Source organism: Canis lupus, chromosome 29, assembly GCF_011100685.1.
Source record: "Canis lupus familiaris isolate Mischka breed German Shepherd chromosome 29, alternate assembly UU_Cfam_GSD_1.0, whole genome shotgun sequence".
Classification (NCBI taxonomy): Eukaryota; Metazoa; Chordata; class Mammalia; order Carnivora; family Canidae; genus Canis; species Canis lupus.
In genome coordinates, this window is record NC_049250.1 from 26,901,396 (window position 1) to 26,921,298 (window position 19,903).

General features: G+C 33.1%; 1 protein-coding gene across 5 annotated transcripts in view; it reads left to right on the top strand.

Annotated features, from left to right (window-relative positions):
- Positions 1-19,903, top strand: part of ZC2HC1A (zinc finger C2HC-type containing 1A) — a 113,666-nt gene that overhangs the window by 19,364 nt on the left and 74,399 nt on the right. For all 5 annotated transcript variants that reach the window (XR_005381112.1, XR_005381113.1, XR_005381111.1 and 2 more), the window contains exons 6-8: positions 5,014-5,113; positions 5,723-5,825; positions 18,263-18,370. Coding sequence is in view for 2 of the 5 variants with exons in the window: in XM_038579574.1 (XP_038435502.1) it covers positions 5,014-5,113; positions 5,723-5,825; positions 18,263-18,370 (311 nt within the window). In the remaining 3 variants the exon portion in view is untranslated. The remainder of the gene's footprint in view (positions 1-5,013; positions 5,114-5,722; positions 5,826-18,262; positions 18,371-19,903) is intronic.

Below are 19,903 nucleotides of genomic sequence, written 5' to 3' on the forward strand. Positions count from 1 at the left end.
CTGTGTCACCCAGGCACGCTGTTAATGTCATATTTTTTTTTTTTTTAATGTCATATTTTTAAGCGAACTTTGTTGGCTTTCAGTAGTCTTATTTTTTTAAATGGTTACCCTAGGAATAACAGTGCATTTCTTAACTTACCCCATCTGTGGATATTTCCACATAACTTCTCACTAATCCACTAATCTTAGTGTTAATTGTTTAATTGTTATATATATATATCTATCGATAGATAGACCCATCAATGTTCTTAATGTATGTTGTTATTCAGTATTATACTTAACCCTTTAAAAGTCAACTATCTTTTAAAGAAATTAGAAGAAAATAAATTATAATAATTTACATACATACATGCACATGTATGTTTGTGTACACCCCCATATACTTTGTTTTTCTTTCTTCTGCGGCTGCTGCCTGATACACATATTTTGTATTTTATTTACATATTACTCATGTATTACCATTTTCAGATCTCTTCATTTCTTCTTGTATATCTCAGTTACCATATTTTGTCATTTTCCTTCAATCTTACAAAGCTGCTTTAACCTCCCAAGAGTGCAAGGAATTTTCTGGTTTGGGCAAAAAAATGAAAAAATGCCTATATTTTGCCTTTACTTCTCTATTGAGATTTTTTTGTGTGTTTTTTCACTATTACCATATTTTCCTTTAGTTTTTCTGTCTATATCCCTTTATTTTTTTTAACATATTAGTAATAACTGTTTTGAAGACTTTCACTGCTTATATGTAATACATTTATGCCCACTAGGGTTATAGTGTTGACTATTTTTTGCCAAACATAGGTTATGTTTTTTGCTTTCCTTTTTCCTTTTCTTTCTTTGTCTCTCCCTTCCCTTTCCCTGTTCCTCTCTTTCCTGTAGTTAAACCCAGAATACAGTTAATCAGTTTTCTAGAATTGATTTTGAATGGCTTCTAGTCTCTTAGAATCTTCATTTTTTAAAAGATCTTTTTTTATTTTGTCTATAGGACAGTTAAGCACTCCTTTACTTACTTCACTCCTCCACTATTAAGTTTGTAATCTGTTACTGTATTTAATTTCTTGAAGTTGGCTATTTTTCTAATTTCCCATGTTACTTTTTATAGTTTCTAATTCCCTGTTAATATTTTCAGAGTTGCCTTTTATTTATTTAAATGTAGTAAGCATAATTGTTTTATATTATGTATCTGGCAATTGTTGTATCATGTGATCTTTATAGATATGTTTTTTTCTCAATCATGGTTTCTTATATCATTATATAAATAATTATTGATCATTTGGTGCTTGTTGCCCTTAAAAAAATTATTCATGAAAATTTTTCATGTGAAGAGCCTTCTTGTATCTTCCAGACATCCAAGAGTACTACCAGTCTGGAAGCACTTTAAATTGTTGGCTTAGTTTGGCTGGCCACTTAGTAATGCAGATTTATATAGCAAATCTATGTGATGGCCAGACTATTGTTATAATCTCAAATGGTGTTGGCCTAGATTTTTTTTTTTTTTTTGTCTTCTTATCTGACATTCACTGCTTATAAGGTGATTTTTTATACTTTTTAGAGCACTTTTACTTGTTAGTTGAAAGGTCAGTCCAAATTGTGCCTTCTTACTATTTTATCAGAAATGAATGCCCTCCTTATTCTTTAAGCTTTTTCAATTTCAGGAAAAGTTTTTGTAAGCATAAACCTTTCACTAAGGAAATTTATGAGATTTGTGATTTGTGTAAAAACACATGAAATAATAAACACTTAACGAATACATATTTAATGAATGAAAGAAATATGTATTGAATATAACTATAAAAATAAGGTGATTTTGCTCTTCTCATCACTAAAATGGATTTATAAAAAATTGTTAATCACTAGAGTCCTCCTGAAAGCCTTTGTTATCCCAATGGAATTTTTGTTTTTTAAAGATTATATTTATTTATTCATAAGAGACACAGAGAGGGTGAGGCAGAGACATAGGCAAAGGGAGAAGCAGGCTCCATGCAGGGAGCCCGACGTGGGACTTGATCCCCGGACTCCAGGATCGTGAACCTGAGCTGAAGGCAGGCGCTTAACCGCTGAGCCACCCAGGTGTCCCTCCAGTGGAATTTCAACTAAATGTAGAATAGATGAAATGCAGCTCAGTAAGGAAGGAGTCTGTGTATCTGGGTCAGGGGAACAGCAAGTTACTGAGAGACAGGTGAATATGTTTTAAATGCAGCATTCAGAGTAGTGTAAGGATTCAGGATAGAAACTATAACCTGATTAGTTCTGGTTTAAAGTAATAGGAAATATTATAGGAGATAGATAAGGTTAGGTTAGGATCCGGACATCTCAGAAATCCTGACAATAAAATTGAGTAAAACAGGGATCCCTGGGTGGCGCAGCGGTTTGGCGCCTGCCTTTGGCCCAGGGCGCGATCCTGGAGACCTGGGATCGAATCCCACGTCGGGCTCCCAGTGCTTGGAGCCTGCTTCTCCCTCTGCCTGTGTCTCTGCCTCTCTCTCTCTCTCTGTGTGACTATCATAAATAAATAAAAATTTTAAAAAAATAAATAAATAAAATTGAGTAAAACAATAGGAGGCTTAGTGTACCTGAATGACTCAGTCAGTTAAGCACCTGACTCTTGATTTCAGCTGAGGTCGTGATCTCAGGGTCATAAGATGAGACCTGCCTCAGGCTCTGCGTTGGGCGAGGAGTCTGCTTGAGATTTACTCTTTCCCTCTTCCCCTTTCTGCTTACTCTCGCTCTGTCTCTCTCTCAAAACACACACACATAAAAGCCAAAAAAAAAAAGTAAGAGGCCTAATACTGAGAGGGGAAAAACAAAGCACCTTTTCAAATAAATATATATTTTTTCTGGTTGTAAGACATTAAGTTAATATCTAATATGTACATAAAAACGTTTAGTCCTTGCTATGTAATGGTACCAGACTCTTGCTACCAGTGCCCAGCCTAAAGATTTGACCTCTGCATCTGTAATATGCTGTACCAGCACCCTTTGTTTATGTCAATCAGTTTGCTCTTGGTTGGTACCAGTTTTATTTAGCCTACTTTTAGTAGATGTGGCTCCGATATTTTAGCAGGTCTTTGTTAGGGCTTGTTGTCCATATTGTTAGTTTTGAAATCTTTCCTAATGTCTTCATTGGTATTTTAATGAGAGATCCCCTTTTAAAGATTTTTTCATTTTAAAGAGCACATGTATGTGAGTGGGGTAAGGGCAGAAGGAAAGAATACCCAAGCAGATCCCCTCTGAGTATGGAGCTGGAACCTGGCCATCTCACAATTCCAAGATCATGATCTGAGCCCAAACCAAGTCTGACACTCAACCCACTGAGCTATCCAGGGGCTCCTAGATGCCCTTTTCCTTTATTTTTTTAAAAAATAATTTTTTATTTTTATTTTAAAAAATCAGTTAACACAGTGTATTATTAGTTTCAGAGGTAGAATTTAGTGATTCATCAGTTGCCAAGTGCCCTTTTAACTCAGAAACACCTCTGAGATTTTCAAAGAAACAGTGTCTTTAAATGGCTTATCTCCAATGGGTCCTAGTCATTTGTTTTTGTTTTGTTTGATTTTTTAGTCATTTGTTCATTTGGCAGACAGCTATTGAAGATTATCTAGTTGCCAAGTGCTTAAGAAATGTCTTTTCCTGGCATAATAATGCCAAATGTGCATGGAGTGTGTGTGTGTGTGTGTGTGTGTGTGTGTGTGTGTGTGTGTGTATGTATGTGTATGTATATGAGAGAGAAGTGTTTTTATCAAGATTTATTTTCCTGGACAGTCCTGGTGGCTCAGCGGTTTAGCACTGCCTTCAGCCCAGGGCGGGATCCTGGAGACCTGGGATCGAGTCCCACGTTGGGCTCCCTGCATGGAGCCTGCTTCTCTCTCTGCCTGTGTCTCTGCCTCTTTCTCTCTCTGTGTCTCTCATGAATAAATAAATAAAATCTTTAAAAAAAAAAAAGATTTATTTTCCTTAAAAGGTCACATTCTAAATTTTTAAGGGTATAATATTTGACTTTAAAATTTATTTTTAGCTAACAGTTTTTGGTAGTAGCATATCTTAAATTTTATACTGATCATGGGTTTTAAAATATAATTTGATTTTTGAATATTATTTTTAAAACCAGTTTTTCACATAAAGTGCTAAGTAGTCTAAATATGTATTGGGCTAAATCTCAAGTACAGTAATCACTTTATAGTTGATGCATAGGGCCAGAACTAAAGTGGCATGAGTCTTAATTCCTGTTCTATTGTTAAGTTAGGGTCTAACCTTGGGAAGTTCATTTTGTTATATTGGAGCAGATGATCAATAAGATACTTTAGTATTCAGTAACCGTAACATTTGGCTCAGGTAAGAAATAGTAAAATAAAATTGATAATGATATCTTTCTAGAGAGGAAAGAAGAAATAAGTACCTTATCTTTCTTCAACCCATAGTCTATTCATCTAACATAATCTGGTGAGGATAATGAAGCCAGAATTAGCTCTTTTCTCTTCACATTCAGGAAATCCATAAGGCAGCTATTGTAAAACTTGTCCACACTTTTCTTGTGAATTATTATCATTAGGAAATATGGCTGGATTATATATATGAAATATAAAATCACACCCAGGAATATGTAAAAATTTTGACCTTTAAATCTGCACTACTAAGTGAGCATCATTGGGTGTTTTTAAGTTTTCCTGTTAATATTTGTTTGGCATTTAAAAATCTTAACATTGGAGACATATTTTCCATTTGGCCTATTTTTTTTTTTTTTTTTTCTGTGAACTGGGCAGAGCTCCTCTTAGTTTATTTTAGCAGCGGAACAGCTGAGCCAAACTTTTAGTACACTAGTTTTGAGATGGAACATATTTTGGGAAACCTTTCTCTGAGGTTATGTGTTTTATTTTAGTCTATACTTTTTCAATTTGGGTAATTTAGTAGCTAATTTAAAAAGTTGCTCAGTTAAGGGTATGTGAGCTTTTGAAATAATAGTTTATAACCTATAATCAAAAAGCGATGTTGATAAAATGTTTATTTTCATTATTTTAGTATAAGCCTCCTGCACTTAAAAAGTCAAATTCTCCTGGAACTGCGTCATCAGGATCTTCACGATTACCACAACCAAGTGGCACTAGCAAAACTGTTGTAGGTAATGAACTTCATAAAATAACATGATTTTTTTTTTTTTTTTTTTTGTAGGGATAGAAATGAAGCTAGTGTCCTGTTCTGGATTATTAAAATAGATTTATAATTAGGAAGAAATGTGGAGGATAAGTAATTCTTTCTGGGTAAAAATAAAGTAACTTTTAATAACTTCTACTTAAGATACTTTGTAGTACTGTTTTTCCACCTTGAATGTCCATCCTGGATGTTGTTCTTGATAAATCACTTCTTCAGAGTAGTCAACCAAGTTCTTGTCTTGCTTCTTTGACCACAGTATTTTTCCCTCATTTCTGTGTATACTGCTCTGAACCTGACAGTTGTCCTAATAGATACATGCTTAATGAATTAAAGATATTGACTAACTGAAGTGTACTTTTATTTTTATATGAATTATAATAAAGAAGTTAAAAATGAAGAATGCTATATGTTATTCTCTGAAATTGCATTTTTAAAAATCTTTTCTTAGTTGATAACTTGATTTATTGCCAGAAAGATCTATTGCCACTAAAGCATTGTTTTCCTTGTCAGATGCTCTGTTTTCTGTGATATTTCTTTTCCAGAATGTTGTTAAAACTAATAACTTTTTTATTATAAGGTGTGCCTTCAGGTAAAACTGTGTCTTCAGTTAGCAGCTCTTTGGGAAACAAACTTCAGACCTTATCTCCCTCCCATAAAGGGATACCAGCCCCTAATGTAGGGTAAGTCTATTTGAATTTAATTGATTAATAATACACACACACACACACATATATATATATATATGTAAATGATACTAAAGTTTTATTTTGTTTAGGCAGTTGGCTTTTTTATTAACCTTAATTTTCTTTGTGAAGTTAATTTGTCTTTTAACATATTGCTGATCAGGGGCACATACATTACTATTGAGGGTCTAAATTAAGGTAACTATTTTGGAGAAAAATCTAGTGGCATGTATCAGGAGCCCAAAACACATTCATAGTTTTTGAATAATTTTACTTCTGGGAATCTAGTCTAAGGAAATCATTTGAAATATAGAAGATTTCCATAATAACCATTACTTATGGAACAATATGTATCAGGCACTGTGCTAGACATTTTTCATATATTTTTGTTAAAACCATCCCACATGGCACCATAGGATAAGGGGATCAGAGAAGCAAAGTAATTTGCTTAAAGCTACACAGCTATTATAAGAGTTGGAAGCAGGATATAAATTAGAGCCTTTGGCTCTAAACAGTTATCTCTTTCTTATGGTTTTATTACAATGTAAAAAAAAATAATATCACCTAAATTTTTAGCTTTGTTTGGGAAGCAAGTTAAAAATATATATACATTTATGTAATCATAAAATGTATATACATTTTAAAGGGGATGATTCTATCAGAGGAGAAGAATGTAGAATACAAACTGCATGTATACTGGGATAGAAACTGTAAAAATGTATGTAGACAAAAAGACAAAATATGCTAAAATATTAACAATGGATAATTATTTTCCACTTATTTAATACTTTTTACTTTTTATCTAAGTTCTATATATATGGCTTTTAAGAAAGTAGCATAATTAAGCTTTCCACAATTATTTTAATGTGGAAGAAATTGTTGGTAACACTAGAGATTCAAAAACTCCTCCTGTCTCAGTAGAAACTCCCTTTCTCTTCCATTTTGGTGAATCAGAAAATAAAGGGTTACCATGTAATCATTAGAACAAGGGCCTATGTCTGTATGTTACAGATACTGATAAAGTTATTTAGGAAATACAGCACACATTATTTACAGATATGAGTTATCACTTTTCTTTTTAAGGTAGGAAATATATATGTAGAGTTATTTATCAAGGGAGAGCAACTGTCTTTTGTTTCCTAATTTGGAAAGTACAAGACCTAAAGGGAGTTTAATGTAATTATCATTATAAAAAAAAAATCAACTAACAAGATCTCACTTTAAATGTTTTTTCTTTTTGTTGTGCTTCCAAAAAGAAGACACAGGCTATCCTTAAGAAAGAGATTATCAGTTGAACAGATGGTTAAAAGTAAAATGTTTTCATCTTTCAGTGGTAAAAAACTGATTTTATTTTATTTTTTTAGTTTCCCTACTGAGTTGACTCATAATTTTTAATTAAAGTGTAGATGGCAATATGTATTTTAACTTTTACAAATCCTTTTTACTATATCACAGAATCGCCTTCCATGTTGAATTATAGTTTCATTTGCACTTGATTATGAATTAAAAGCTGAAAATTTTTAGTGCCTTTCCTCATACTGGTCATTTTTTCAGTTGGCTGTATTAAATTGCACACACCCTACCCTGTATTCTTAATAAGGCATGTTAAGCTGGCTGGTGTAATGAAAAGTGAAACTGACTTTGGATTAGAAAATTAGGCTTCTAGATCCTACTTTGCCAATGAATAGCCATATGACTCTGTTCATACCTCTTCTGTCTCACTCATGACATTCTGTGACTCTGCTTAGACCTTGGCAACTATCTGATACAATCTGACCAACATTTATATAATTCCTAGGAGAAAATTTGTTTTTACTAACAAGCAAAGACTTTGAGCACAGCAATTTTATAAATTATGCACTCTTAAAATGCCATGAAGATTTAAAATTTCTGGTTGTCTGACATCATATTAAACTGTCAAACATAACTGTGTAAATCCCAATTGTACATTTTATATATATAGTCCTTACATATTAGAAGAATGTTTCCAACTACCACAAAGAGCCTTGGTTGCTTGTGGCCGATATATTACCATATTAACTAGAACATTACTATATTAAATAGAACTGTTCATGTCTGTCTATTTAGTGGCAGAGTTGTCTTTTTCTTTCTTTTTTTTTTTTTGAGTTGTCTTTTTCTAAAGAATTATTGAGCGTATTGATTTTGTTATTTATTGATCATACTGTTTTTTTCTTTTTTTTTAAAAAGATTTTATTTATTTATTCATGAGAGACACAGAGAGAGAGAGGCAGAGACACAGGCAGAGGGAGAAGCAGGCTCCATGCAGGGAACCTGATGTGGGACTTGATCCCGGGTCTGCAGGATCACGCCCTGGACTGAAGGCGGCACTTAAACCGCTGAGCCATCGGGGCTGCCCCACACTGTTTTTTTCTTTTGCTAGATTGTAAGCTCTGTGATGGCAAAGCTCTGTGTATCTGCCTTGCTTACAGATATAACTATAAAGTGTAATGTAATTCCTGGCATATAGGCACACAATAAATTTTTGATGAATAAATGAAACAAATAATAAATTAAATCCCTCATTTGTCAACTTGTTGGCACATCATAGAATCATGGTCCTGTCCTGGTGGGATAATTAGTTGAAGTTTGTATGGCAATCATTATTTCTGTTGACACAGATGATTCAGGATTGAGTAAAGGTGGAATTAAGATATATGGTTAGAAAAAAAAAAAAAAAAAGATATATGGTTAGTTGTAATGTTCAAGAAATTGAGCACCTTCTGAGATTAGTAAAATAGAGTCATTTCAATAACTTGAGATTGTTTAAACTGTTGTGTATATAATCTTTATTGTGGCCATCTTTAATCATGCTATCAATGATCTTTAATATTTAGCATATGTTAGAATCATACTGCAGAAAAGGACAAATTCTCATTTATGTGGTAATTAACTTCTAGATAACTTGTGGGTTAACTGATGTTATCGGATTTTTCTTAAGCAAAAAATACCCTCAGTGGAAAACTGTCCCCTATTGTAAAAGATAACTGTCTTTAATCCTAGGAAATTTTACAAATATGGTGAAACACAAAGGTTTTAAATAAATATACATATTTGAATTGTGTCACAGAATTTACACAGTCTTGAGATTTGTGTTTTCTTCGTGGCTAATTACCAGCTAACTTGTAAATTTTAGCTGATAATTTACAGTAGCTAAAATATCAAATATCAAAGATTTACTTCTGTTCAGTTACTAATAAAAACACATTTACTTTGGAGTTAGACTAGTAGATACAGTAAAACTAGAGCAACAGAATGCATTGAAGAAGAATTTCTTAGTGAATTGAATTTAGTTTTTCTTTTATATTGATAACAGTAAGAAACAAATATCTGGTTAAGTACATTTTTGTATAAGTGGAAACAGGTTTTTCTCATAAACCAATCTTTTGATATGTGAATTGAATTTGTGTGGAGCATTGTTTAGATTTTTGTGAACTTCTCTATCATTTAAATTGATTGATCTAGAAATCCCTAAAACAACCTAGAATTGCAGAGTGTGGCTTCTTACATGGATAACAGTGATTGAGGCTATTGGCTTTTGCCATGTATATAGGATTTGTAAGTTTAGGATCAAAAGTAGAAGTATGACACATTTCAAAACTTCAAATGTGTCAGAACATCATAACTGTAGGGTTTTCAGGATAGAAAATATGAACTGGTAAATTCTTTTCCAATATTCTTTCTTAAGTCATCTTTCTATTTATATTAATAATATAAATATTTCTATTTCTATTTCTATTCTTTCTTAAGTCATCTTTCTATGAGTAAGCCTACTCATAGGCTTGCAGTAGTCTTATAAGACTGAGTGGCTTACATACTCCTGAGTGACTCACTCTCATGTTATCAGCAATAAACAAGGACCTTCCTAAGGTCAAAGTTCATTTCAAATTAAAACCTATTCCAGTAGGTTGATATCATCACCAAATATTTCTAAAAATGTGAATTCATGGGATGCCTGGGTGAATCAGTAGTTGAGTGTCTGCCTTAGTGGCGTGATCCCAGGGTCCCAGGATCAAGTCCTATATTGGGCTCTCCACAGGAATCCTTCTCCCTCTGCCTATGTCTCTGCCTTTCTTTCTCTCTCTGTGTTTCTCATGAATAAATAAATAAAATCCTTAAAAAAAAAAAAAGGTGAATTCATTCTCAGCTATAAATATTTGGAAGCTTGGCAAATATACTATTCATATTGTGGCAGTTATATGCAACTACAGATTTTAAATTAAAAAGTCTTGGTCAAAATTACAGTTTATCATCTATAGAAATGCATTGGCTTCATAAAAAGTAACGTATATTTGTCTGGAATTACAAGAGAATGTAGTGCTATGATATTTCTCATAACTCTTTAATATATCCAAAACCTTTAAAAATCATCACTGAAAATCTTCAAATCTTCAAAATCTTAAAACACTGGCATTCTCTCATATGTGGAATTTTTTAAAGATTTATTTTATTTATTCGTGTAAATTTATTTATTCAGATGCTCAACCACTGAGCCACCAAGGTGTGCCTCTCATATGTGAAATTTATATATATATATATATATTTTAAAGATTTTATTGATTTATTCAAGAGAGACAGAGAGAGAGAGAGACATAGGCAGAGGGAAAAGCAGGCTCCATGCAGGGAGCCTGATGCAGGACTTCATCCCTGGACGCCGGGATCAAACCCTGAGCCAAAGGCAGAAGCTCAATGGCTGAGCCACCTAGGCGTCCCAAATTTTTATATTTTAGAGCAGGGATCCTCTTGAACTATGACCTGAGACCCAAGTCCTGCCAACAACTGGTTTTATTGAAACATGGCTACACCTAATTATTTATGTATTGTCTATGGCTGCTTTTCATGCTACAATGGCACAGATGAGTATTTGTAACAAAGATAGCATAGTCCATAAAACTTAAGATATTTATTGTCTGGCCCTTCATTTTTTTTTTAAAGATTTTTTATTTATTTATTCATTCATGACAGACACAGAGAGCGAGAGAGAGGCAGAGATACAGGTAGAGGGAGAAGCAGGCTCCATGTAGGGAGCCCAACAGCCCAACGTGGGACTCGATCCCAGGTCTCAGTATCAATCTCAGGATCATGCCCTGGGGCTGAAGGTGGCGCTAAACCGCTGAGCCACCCAGGCGTCCCCTTGTCTGGCCCTTCATAGGAAAAATTTAAGTCATGTGGAATATCTGGAAAGTTTGACTATGGGTTGACTAGTGGTCCATGGAACCAAAGATTCTTTTAAGTTTTAATAATCCATCGTATTTCTGTTCCTGAGTTGAAAGAACAAGAAATTAAAAAATATTTTGTTGTTTACTCTGACCAAATCTAGATGCCAATTTAAGGACATATCCTTGAATTTCATATGGCATTGAAATCATATGTGTATCATATTGCTTAGTCTGCACCAGATATGTGCTGTGTGAGTGGACTTAGTTGACTTCAAAATATCCTCTTTTTAGCAGTAACAAGACTACTTCTTCTGAATAGATTTCTTTATTTCTGTCTGAATTTCTTTCAGCTCTTGGGTAATATAACAAACATTACCAAGTTGGAACTTTTAAAAGAAAAATAGCATAGAGGTAATCCATAATGGATTACTATCAGATTGAAATTATATTCCTCAAACTTTGTGAATATGTGTATACAAATCACACAAACATATACATAGGTAGGTAGATCATCTGAGTTAAGTTTTATAACACAACTGTATGGACAACAAAACAAATCATCATTGGAACCTGCCATTCAACTAGGTTTTCAAAATCTGAAAATACTGATTAATTCTCTCATATATGGAAAATATGTAATACTTGCATTAGATAATTACTTTTAGATTTTTATTAGATTTTACATATCTCCTTTCTCAAATTGAACTTTGTTGTGTCATATGTAAGATTTGAGTAGTTCTTATCATATTAGAGAAATGTTTTAAAAATGTAGTTTTAAATTTTCTAAATCTTAATTTCGATACTTCTGAGAAAAACATAAGATCTTTTATTACTTATTCCAAAGCAACAGATATCTTTTGTGAGATAACCACTGTTTGGAACAATAATATTTTGATAATTGTTAAGCAATTCAAATAAAAATCTGATTTTTACTTAATTTTTACTTTTATTAAATAAGTAAAATTTCTAGTAATCTTTTACAAATAACCCATCAAATTTTAATTTGAAACATTTTAGAAATTATATAAAACATATATTTAATGAATACTTTTATAAGTTTTTTGAGCATAGTTGACATAGAATGTTAAATTAGTTTCAGGTGTACATCATAGTGATTTAACTTTTCAGTATGTTATGCTCACTATAGATGTAGCTACCATCTGTCACTAAACAACACTGTTACAATAGCATTGACTATATTTCTGATGCTGTGCCCTTTTTTTTAAAAGGTTTTATTTGTTTATTTGACAGAGCATGAGCAGGGGGAGCAGCTGAGGAAGAGGGAGAAGTAGACTCCCCACTGAGCAGGGAGCCTGATGCTGGGCTTGATCCCAGGACCCTGGGATCATGACCTGAGCTGAAGGCAGAGGCTTAAATAACTGAGCAACCTAGGCAGCCCCCCCGATGCTGTATCTTTTGTTCACTTGACTTATTCATTCCATAACTGGGATCCTGTATGTCCCATCTCACTCACCTATTTGCCCTTTTCCCTATCTCCCATCACCTCTGGCAATCATCGGTTCATTCTTTGTATTTATAGGTTTGATTCTGTTCTTTGTTTATTCATTTGTGTTTTAGATTCCACACATGAGTAAAATCATATAGTATTTATCTTACTCTGACTTATTTCATTTAGTATGATATTCTCTAGGTCCATCCATATTGTCCCAAAAGGCATAATCTCATCCATTTTATGGCTGTGTAATATTCCTGTATGTGTGTGTGTGTGTCTGTCTGAACACCACATCTTAAAGCATTTTTTTAAAATTTTTATTTATTTATGATAGTCACACAGAGAGAGAGAGAGAGAGTCAGAGACAAAGGCAGAGGGAGAAGCAGGCTCCATGCACCGGGAGGCCGACGTGGGATTCGATCCTGGGTCTCCAGGATCACACCCTGGGCCAAAGGCAGGCGCTAAACCGCTGCGCCACCCAGGGATCCCTCTTAAAGCATTTTTTAAAAGCTTTAAAATGTTTTAAATAATGTGATGTAAACACCTAATGCAAGCACCATCATCGGCAAAGTATTTATAATAACTTTTATAATAAAATAACCTATGTATAGGATACTGAAAAAACATACAAGTGAATAAAATGTGTCCCTCTGTAGAGACCCTTATAATCTAGAGCAATGACAGATTCTTTTTAGATACTAAATTCCATGAGAATAAGGATAAGGTCTGTTTTATATCCCTAGAATGTAGCATAGTGCCTGATACATAGTAGGTGCTCAGGTTTGTAGAGTTAATGAATAGAATGCAAGAAGCAAATAAGAATGCATTGGAGCAAATAAGCGTCCCTTAAAGAGTATCCTTTTTAAATTATCGAGTAGTGATCTGTTATCAGTAGTTATTTAGGATAGTTCTCCTACCTTCCTAGTTTAATTTTCCCTGCTTCCTACAATGAATGAATATTGGTTGGTGGTAGTATATAGGATTCAATTATTTGGTTGATGTAAAATAATGACATCTCTACAAACCTGCAGTTTTTCCTATTTTCCTCCAGATGGAGCTCCTTTATACTTTTGGTTTTAAAAAAATAGAAAACCAGATGGCATAGCCACTTAACATTTCTACGTGTAATTTTTCCGATTGCCACCCATGTTTTTTTCTATACATCATGCTTTACATTTCTCTATGTAAATTTCATAAATAGCCATTCTTTCTTAGAAATAGAAAGTAAGATAGAGGTAAAAATATAAATATCACTTATTTGATTCCTTACTTTATATTTGGAATTTAAAAATGCAGGGCAAATTATAAAATAATAAAAAGAGAAAGGTACTATGCAATCAGGGAAGGAGAAAAATTAGATTATTTCTGAACTTCATATGAAGAAACATCAGATTAGTCTTATATACCAAAATAATAACTTTTTTTTCAAAATAATAACTTTTAGTTTACTTTTAGCTTCAACAAATTTTATTTTAAACAGTTGTCCTTCTTAAGTTTTTTTTTTTTTTTTTTTTTTTTTTTTTTTTTTTTTTTTTTTTTTTTTTTACTAATTCCATTGCCTTGCTGTGTATAAATGTCTCATTTGGATGTTCATCTAAAACTGGCAGGGTGTCTTACATAGTCAGAATTTTTATATAAAATAGTCTAATAGTGGACATTGTATGGACTATCTGAGGATTCTTTTTGATAGCCCTTACCCTAGCAGTCCAATAATTAAGAGCTTGGGGGATAGATTTCTGATGAACCAGAATAATGTCTAAAACAATTTTTTTAATATAAAGAAACAAACAGTAGCAATCTCCTTATGGGTACACCTTTATATATTTTAATAGTAAGATGGACAAGTTAGGCCCTCCACTTCGAACTGGAAGACATGTGCAAAGGTTGTATGACAGTGATACAAAATCAGACAATGCCATCAAAAGACATGAGTTATTACCCATTTACAAGTAAGTATTTGTAACTCAGTTTGGTTAATCTTTTTCAGATATTTCCTTAAGGGCTTTATATAATTGAATACTATAAACTTATATATTCCTATATTTTAAAAAAATCTTATTTAAATCATTTTTAAGCCAAGAAGTGCTAAATAATCTTATAGGATCTAAAACACATTGGGATCCCTGGGTGGCGCAGCGGTTTAGCGCCTGCCTTTGGCCCAGGGCGCGATCCTGGAGACCCAGGATCAAATCCCACGTCGGGCTCCCGGTGCATGGAGCCTGCTTCTCCCTCTGCCTGTGTCTCTGCCTCTCTCTCTCTCTGTGACTATCATAAGTAAATAAATAAAAATTAAAAAAAAATAAATAAATAAAATAAAACACTGATGTTAGATGAACATTTCTATTCTAAATAAAACTTTTTAGCATACCTTTATTTCTATTAAATTTTAACTTTTAGAGGGGTGATGTAGCAGCCACCTTTATTAATTGCTACTATTTTTATGAAGCTTTCTTTTAGGAGTATATATATTTTTTACATATTTATTTGAGAGAGAGAAAGAGAATGCACAGGGTGAGAGGGGCAAAGTAAGAGAAAGAGAGAATCCCAAGCAGACCCATGCTCATGTGAGTCTTGAGGCTATCACCCCAAGATCATGACCTGAGCTGAAACCAAGAGTCAGATGCTTAACCGACTTTGCCACCCAGGCACCCCTTAGGATTAATAATTTTAAAAAGAAGAGTATAGGGGATATTATGTCACACGTAATAGGTGATACTCTTCATTATTTTTTAGTTGAGAGATGATTATTATAAAAAGACAGAAAACAGGGGATCCCTGGGTGGTTCAGCGGTTTGGCGCCTGTCTTTGGCCCAGGGCGTGATCCTGGGGTCCCGGGATCGAGTCCCACGTCGGGCTCCCGGCATGGACCCTGCTTCTCTCTCTGCCTCTCTCTCTGCCTCTCTCTCTCTCTCATAAATAAATAAATCTTAAAAAAAAAAAAAAGAAAGAAAACAAAGAGGTTTTAGAAAATATTCAGTCCAGGGATTCTGTTTTGGTTAAATAGCTACGAATTCCACATAAAACCAAGAAAAGATAAGCTATTGCCAAGGACACTCTCCTTTCTGGACTGGCTCAGAAAGCCAAAAAAGAGAGGCCAGTGGCAACAACAGTCACCATGGAACTCTTTCCAAAGAAGTCTTCAGGGTTTTCTCATTTGGGCTCCAATACCAAATCTAGCTCTCTCATTTTAAGATGATGAGATTTGAGTCAGATAAATTACTTACTAAAGTTGAAAAATGTATTATTAAACAGAGTTCACTTAAAGTTAACTTTTAAACCAACTCCTACTACAGAATTCTCTTACTACATATGAGAAGAAGAGTAAATTTAACTAAATATAAAATAAAGATGGGAGAAGTCTTTAAAATATTAGCAGCAGCTGTGTGTTATTTTTAAGTAGTTAGTGATAAATTATGGAAGGAAGAATTTGTGCCCTGAGCCATTTTTCTTAGTACTGTTGTTTCTCTGTTCCCTCTGAAGCATATCTCAAAGAAATACTGACTAGCAGTAAGGTAGAGTAAGTATAATTCCAAAATTAAATCTTCTTTTATTATTGTTTGACCTAGAATAAGCAGATTGCAGATACAGAATAAGGGTAGCACTTTTCAAAGTCTGGACAGGAGCAAAAATGTGTTGACCATGTGAGACTGAGATAACAACATGTTTTAAATACTAATCAAAACTGTTCTTCCCAGTCTCTTAAGAATGATTCTTGACCTCTTAGAAATTGTTACTAAAAGTACATGATAGATATTTAGTATGATTATTATTATTGATACCCTTATTTTTCTCTAATTTCTAAATTATTTTCTAATTATTTGAATGACTTCATTAATACAGTGAGATTATGTGTGTACATCCATAGGTGTGTTTGTATTATCTGTGTATGTCATGTATGTATTATATGAAAATGATAAGATTTCTAACAAGGCTTTATTCTAGAGCCAAAAAAAAAAAAAAAAAAACCGTTTCCTTCCTATTCCTCTTAGGACTCTCACTGGAGGAATCACAGTGAGATTGTTTGGCACATGGTTTTTTTAGAGAAGTTCCTAAAAAGGTACCTAGCACTTCCGCAACATCCCTAGAGGGGCTTAAGAGTAGAGTAGATCTCATAATTAGACTGTCAGTGGCTGTTTGAGGAGGTCCAGGGTAACCCATTCATGCACTGTGATTCTTGTCAAAGTTTAGAAATAATGTTAAGTACTATTAAAAGCAACCTCTCTTTGAACAACAGACAGCATTGCATATTGAATATAGTAAGATTTATAATATGACCCACCTAAATTCAAGTGCAAATACTGTGACCTTACAATAGATTTGCAGCTTATTTAATTTCTCTAAATACAATTTTCTTCAAGTTTAAAATGAGAGTAATATCTTCTGAGGTTTCTGTGAAGATTAAACCAAGTGAAGTATGCATAGTACCTGGCATCATATTTTGCATTTGAGAAACAGTAGATTTTGTTATTACCTGCATGTATTTTGGAGGTAGCTATTTGGAATTTCCACTTTCCCAACTTCGCTCTATAAGAAGGAAAAATTTCAGCTATAGTTTAAGAACTTACAATCTAAAGGAATTTAAAAAAGTATCCTGCTTGTTCATATAACAAAATATTGCATATCTCTGAAATGAAAAGATTTGACCAAATCTCTTAAGGGGCAAACTAGCTCTTTATTTAACATCTGACCCCAGGTTCGGTAACATACTGTATAGGTCAGCTTGGTTAAGTTGCTTTTAACCGTTCTTTGTTTCAGTTGCCTCATTTCTAAAATGGAGTTATTAATATGACTTACTCCATTGGATTATTATGAGGATTAAGTAAGTTTATATATGAAAACAATTAGAAATCTAACTATACCAAATGTAGTAAGCAGCATTTTGTAAATGTTAACTAGGAACAGTAAATAGTAGCCATAGTAGTTATAATAGTATCATCAGCTATTCTGAATGTTTGTATAAATTGCAATTGATATCCATAACTTCTTCTAAGGTAAGTGAGGATAGTCGTATTTTAGAAAGAGGGAACTTGAACACGGGTTGGACACTACCTCCACATTAGTCAGTAGCATTTAGGATTTGAATCCAGGTTCATCTGAATCCCAAAACCTATACTTTTACCATTGTACCATCATTCAACCGTCTAAGCTTTCTGATTCCTGAAGATTCATGAAGGAAATTCAGTGATTATCCAACAAGAATTCTTCTACTGAGAGCAGATAACCCAGGCTGTATAGTTGGTGAAATTAAATCTTAAAAGGGAAAATTATATAACCCAAGAACAGGGTTTTTTTGTTTTTGTTTTTAAGAACAGTCTTTCATAAATTGGAAATTATTAAAGTGGTTAGGTAAATTTTTTTTGCTTTTTTTTAACCATTATTTCATAATGTATAACATTATTTAACAGTTATTCTTAGGCATTTAATAAGACACATCTCTAATTTAAGGGAACTATAGATTTAAACTTTAAAAAGTTTCATGTAAGGCAAGCATATATATATACATACATATGTAAGTATATATGTATATATACGTATATATGCAAACATATGAATATATATGTATATATATTTATTTTTAGTTGACTTTATTTACCATCAGGTTAGTGTTACCAAATGCAAAATGCTTTGATTTATCCTTAGTTTTGACTACTGTTGTTTTCAGATTTAAAATTAATTACTTGGATTTTACTCTTGAATTTACCTCTCTATAGCTTTAAATTATTTTTTAATCATGTCAGTAAACAATATAAGAAATAAATGCTTGTTATTCAGTACCTTTTCATTATGCCATCTCTTTCTTCTAGAACTAACATCAAACCTCGAAATACCACACCACCTAGTTTGGCACGAAATCCTTCCTCAAGTGTGCCTACAAACAAAAGAAAAACATATACTGAGAGCTACATAGCCAGGTATGTTTAACTTTGAGATTCTAATAACTAAAATAAAAATATATTTAGTTTTCTAAGGAGCATATACAAAAATATATATCAGGCTATTAATAGAAAATCTAATTTTTCCTTTGCTATATGATTTATTTTGGCTTTACATTAAAGAAATAGTTTGGGCATAAATAATATTTTTTCTAAACCTTGTAGTTATTATTATTGTAAAGGCTCGAGGATAGTTTGTTCAGTTTCACTGGATTTATTTGTATTTTATATCTTAATTTTAAGTACATCATGATTATTTTTACTTCTACAAATTGAGTAGTAGACCTTTTAAACCACTGGTATTATAATTTTCAGCCGCATTTTAATACATTTAAATTCCCTTGCTGAGGCTGTGATTATCCATGTACATCCCTTTTTTATCTGTCAAAATGTTTGTTCAACTTGACATTCACTCTGTTTTTAAGCATATAATGAAATCCTTCCAATTATAGATATTTTATAAATATACATATACATGCACATGTGTGTATATATATAATTTTTATATATACATGTGCATATATGTATATATCCCAACTTATTCCAGAAAGTTTTAAGGCAATATACAGAGATCCATGACATACAGTGAGATACAATATTTTATAAAAATGAAAGAGTAGGAAAAGGAAAAATGAGAATTAAAAGAGAAGGTAAGAAAAGGAAAGAAATTAGTCCACAAAATATGTGTCATGAGTCCCTGTATATAGACTAGCCTTTGGCCATAAATTGAATCCAAACTTTGTAGCAGCCAAAGTACAGAAGAGAGGAATAGTTAGTTACATGATTCATGTTGTATTAAAAAAAAATCATTTTTATGTGCAGTACAATTAGTCCTGTGACCTCAAAAATCTGCCTATGAATTCTCATAGAGCTACTGAATAATTTATTATTATTATTTTTTAAAGATTTTATTTATTTATTTGACAGAGAAAGCACGCACAAATAGGCAGAGTTGTAGGCAGAGGGAGAGGGAGAAGGGAGAAGCAGGCTCCCCACTGAGCAAAGAGTTGGGGAGGGACCCAACCCAGGGACCCTGGGATCATGACCTGAGCTGAAGGCAGATACTAAACTGACTGAGCCACCCAGGGGCCCCTATTATTATTTTTTTAATTTCCTTTAATTTACTTTTAATTAATTAACATGTACCATAATAACTAGTTTCAGAGGTAGAGTTCAGAGACTCATCAGTCTTATATAATACCTAGTGCTCATTACATCACATCTCCTCCTTAATGTCCATCAATCAGTTACCTCATGCACCTACCCTCTCCCCTCCAGCAACCCTGTTTGTTTCCTATGATTAAGGTCTCTTATGGTTTGTCTCTCTCTCTCTCATTTCATCTTGTTTTATTTTTCCCTCCCTTCCCCTATAATCCTCTGTTTTGCTTCTTAAATTCCACATGAGTGAGATCATATGATAATTGTCTTTCTCTGCTGGACTTATTTTGCTATTTTGCTTAGCTTAATACCCTCTAGTTTCATCCACTTCATTGCAAATAGCAAGATTTATTT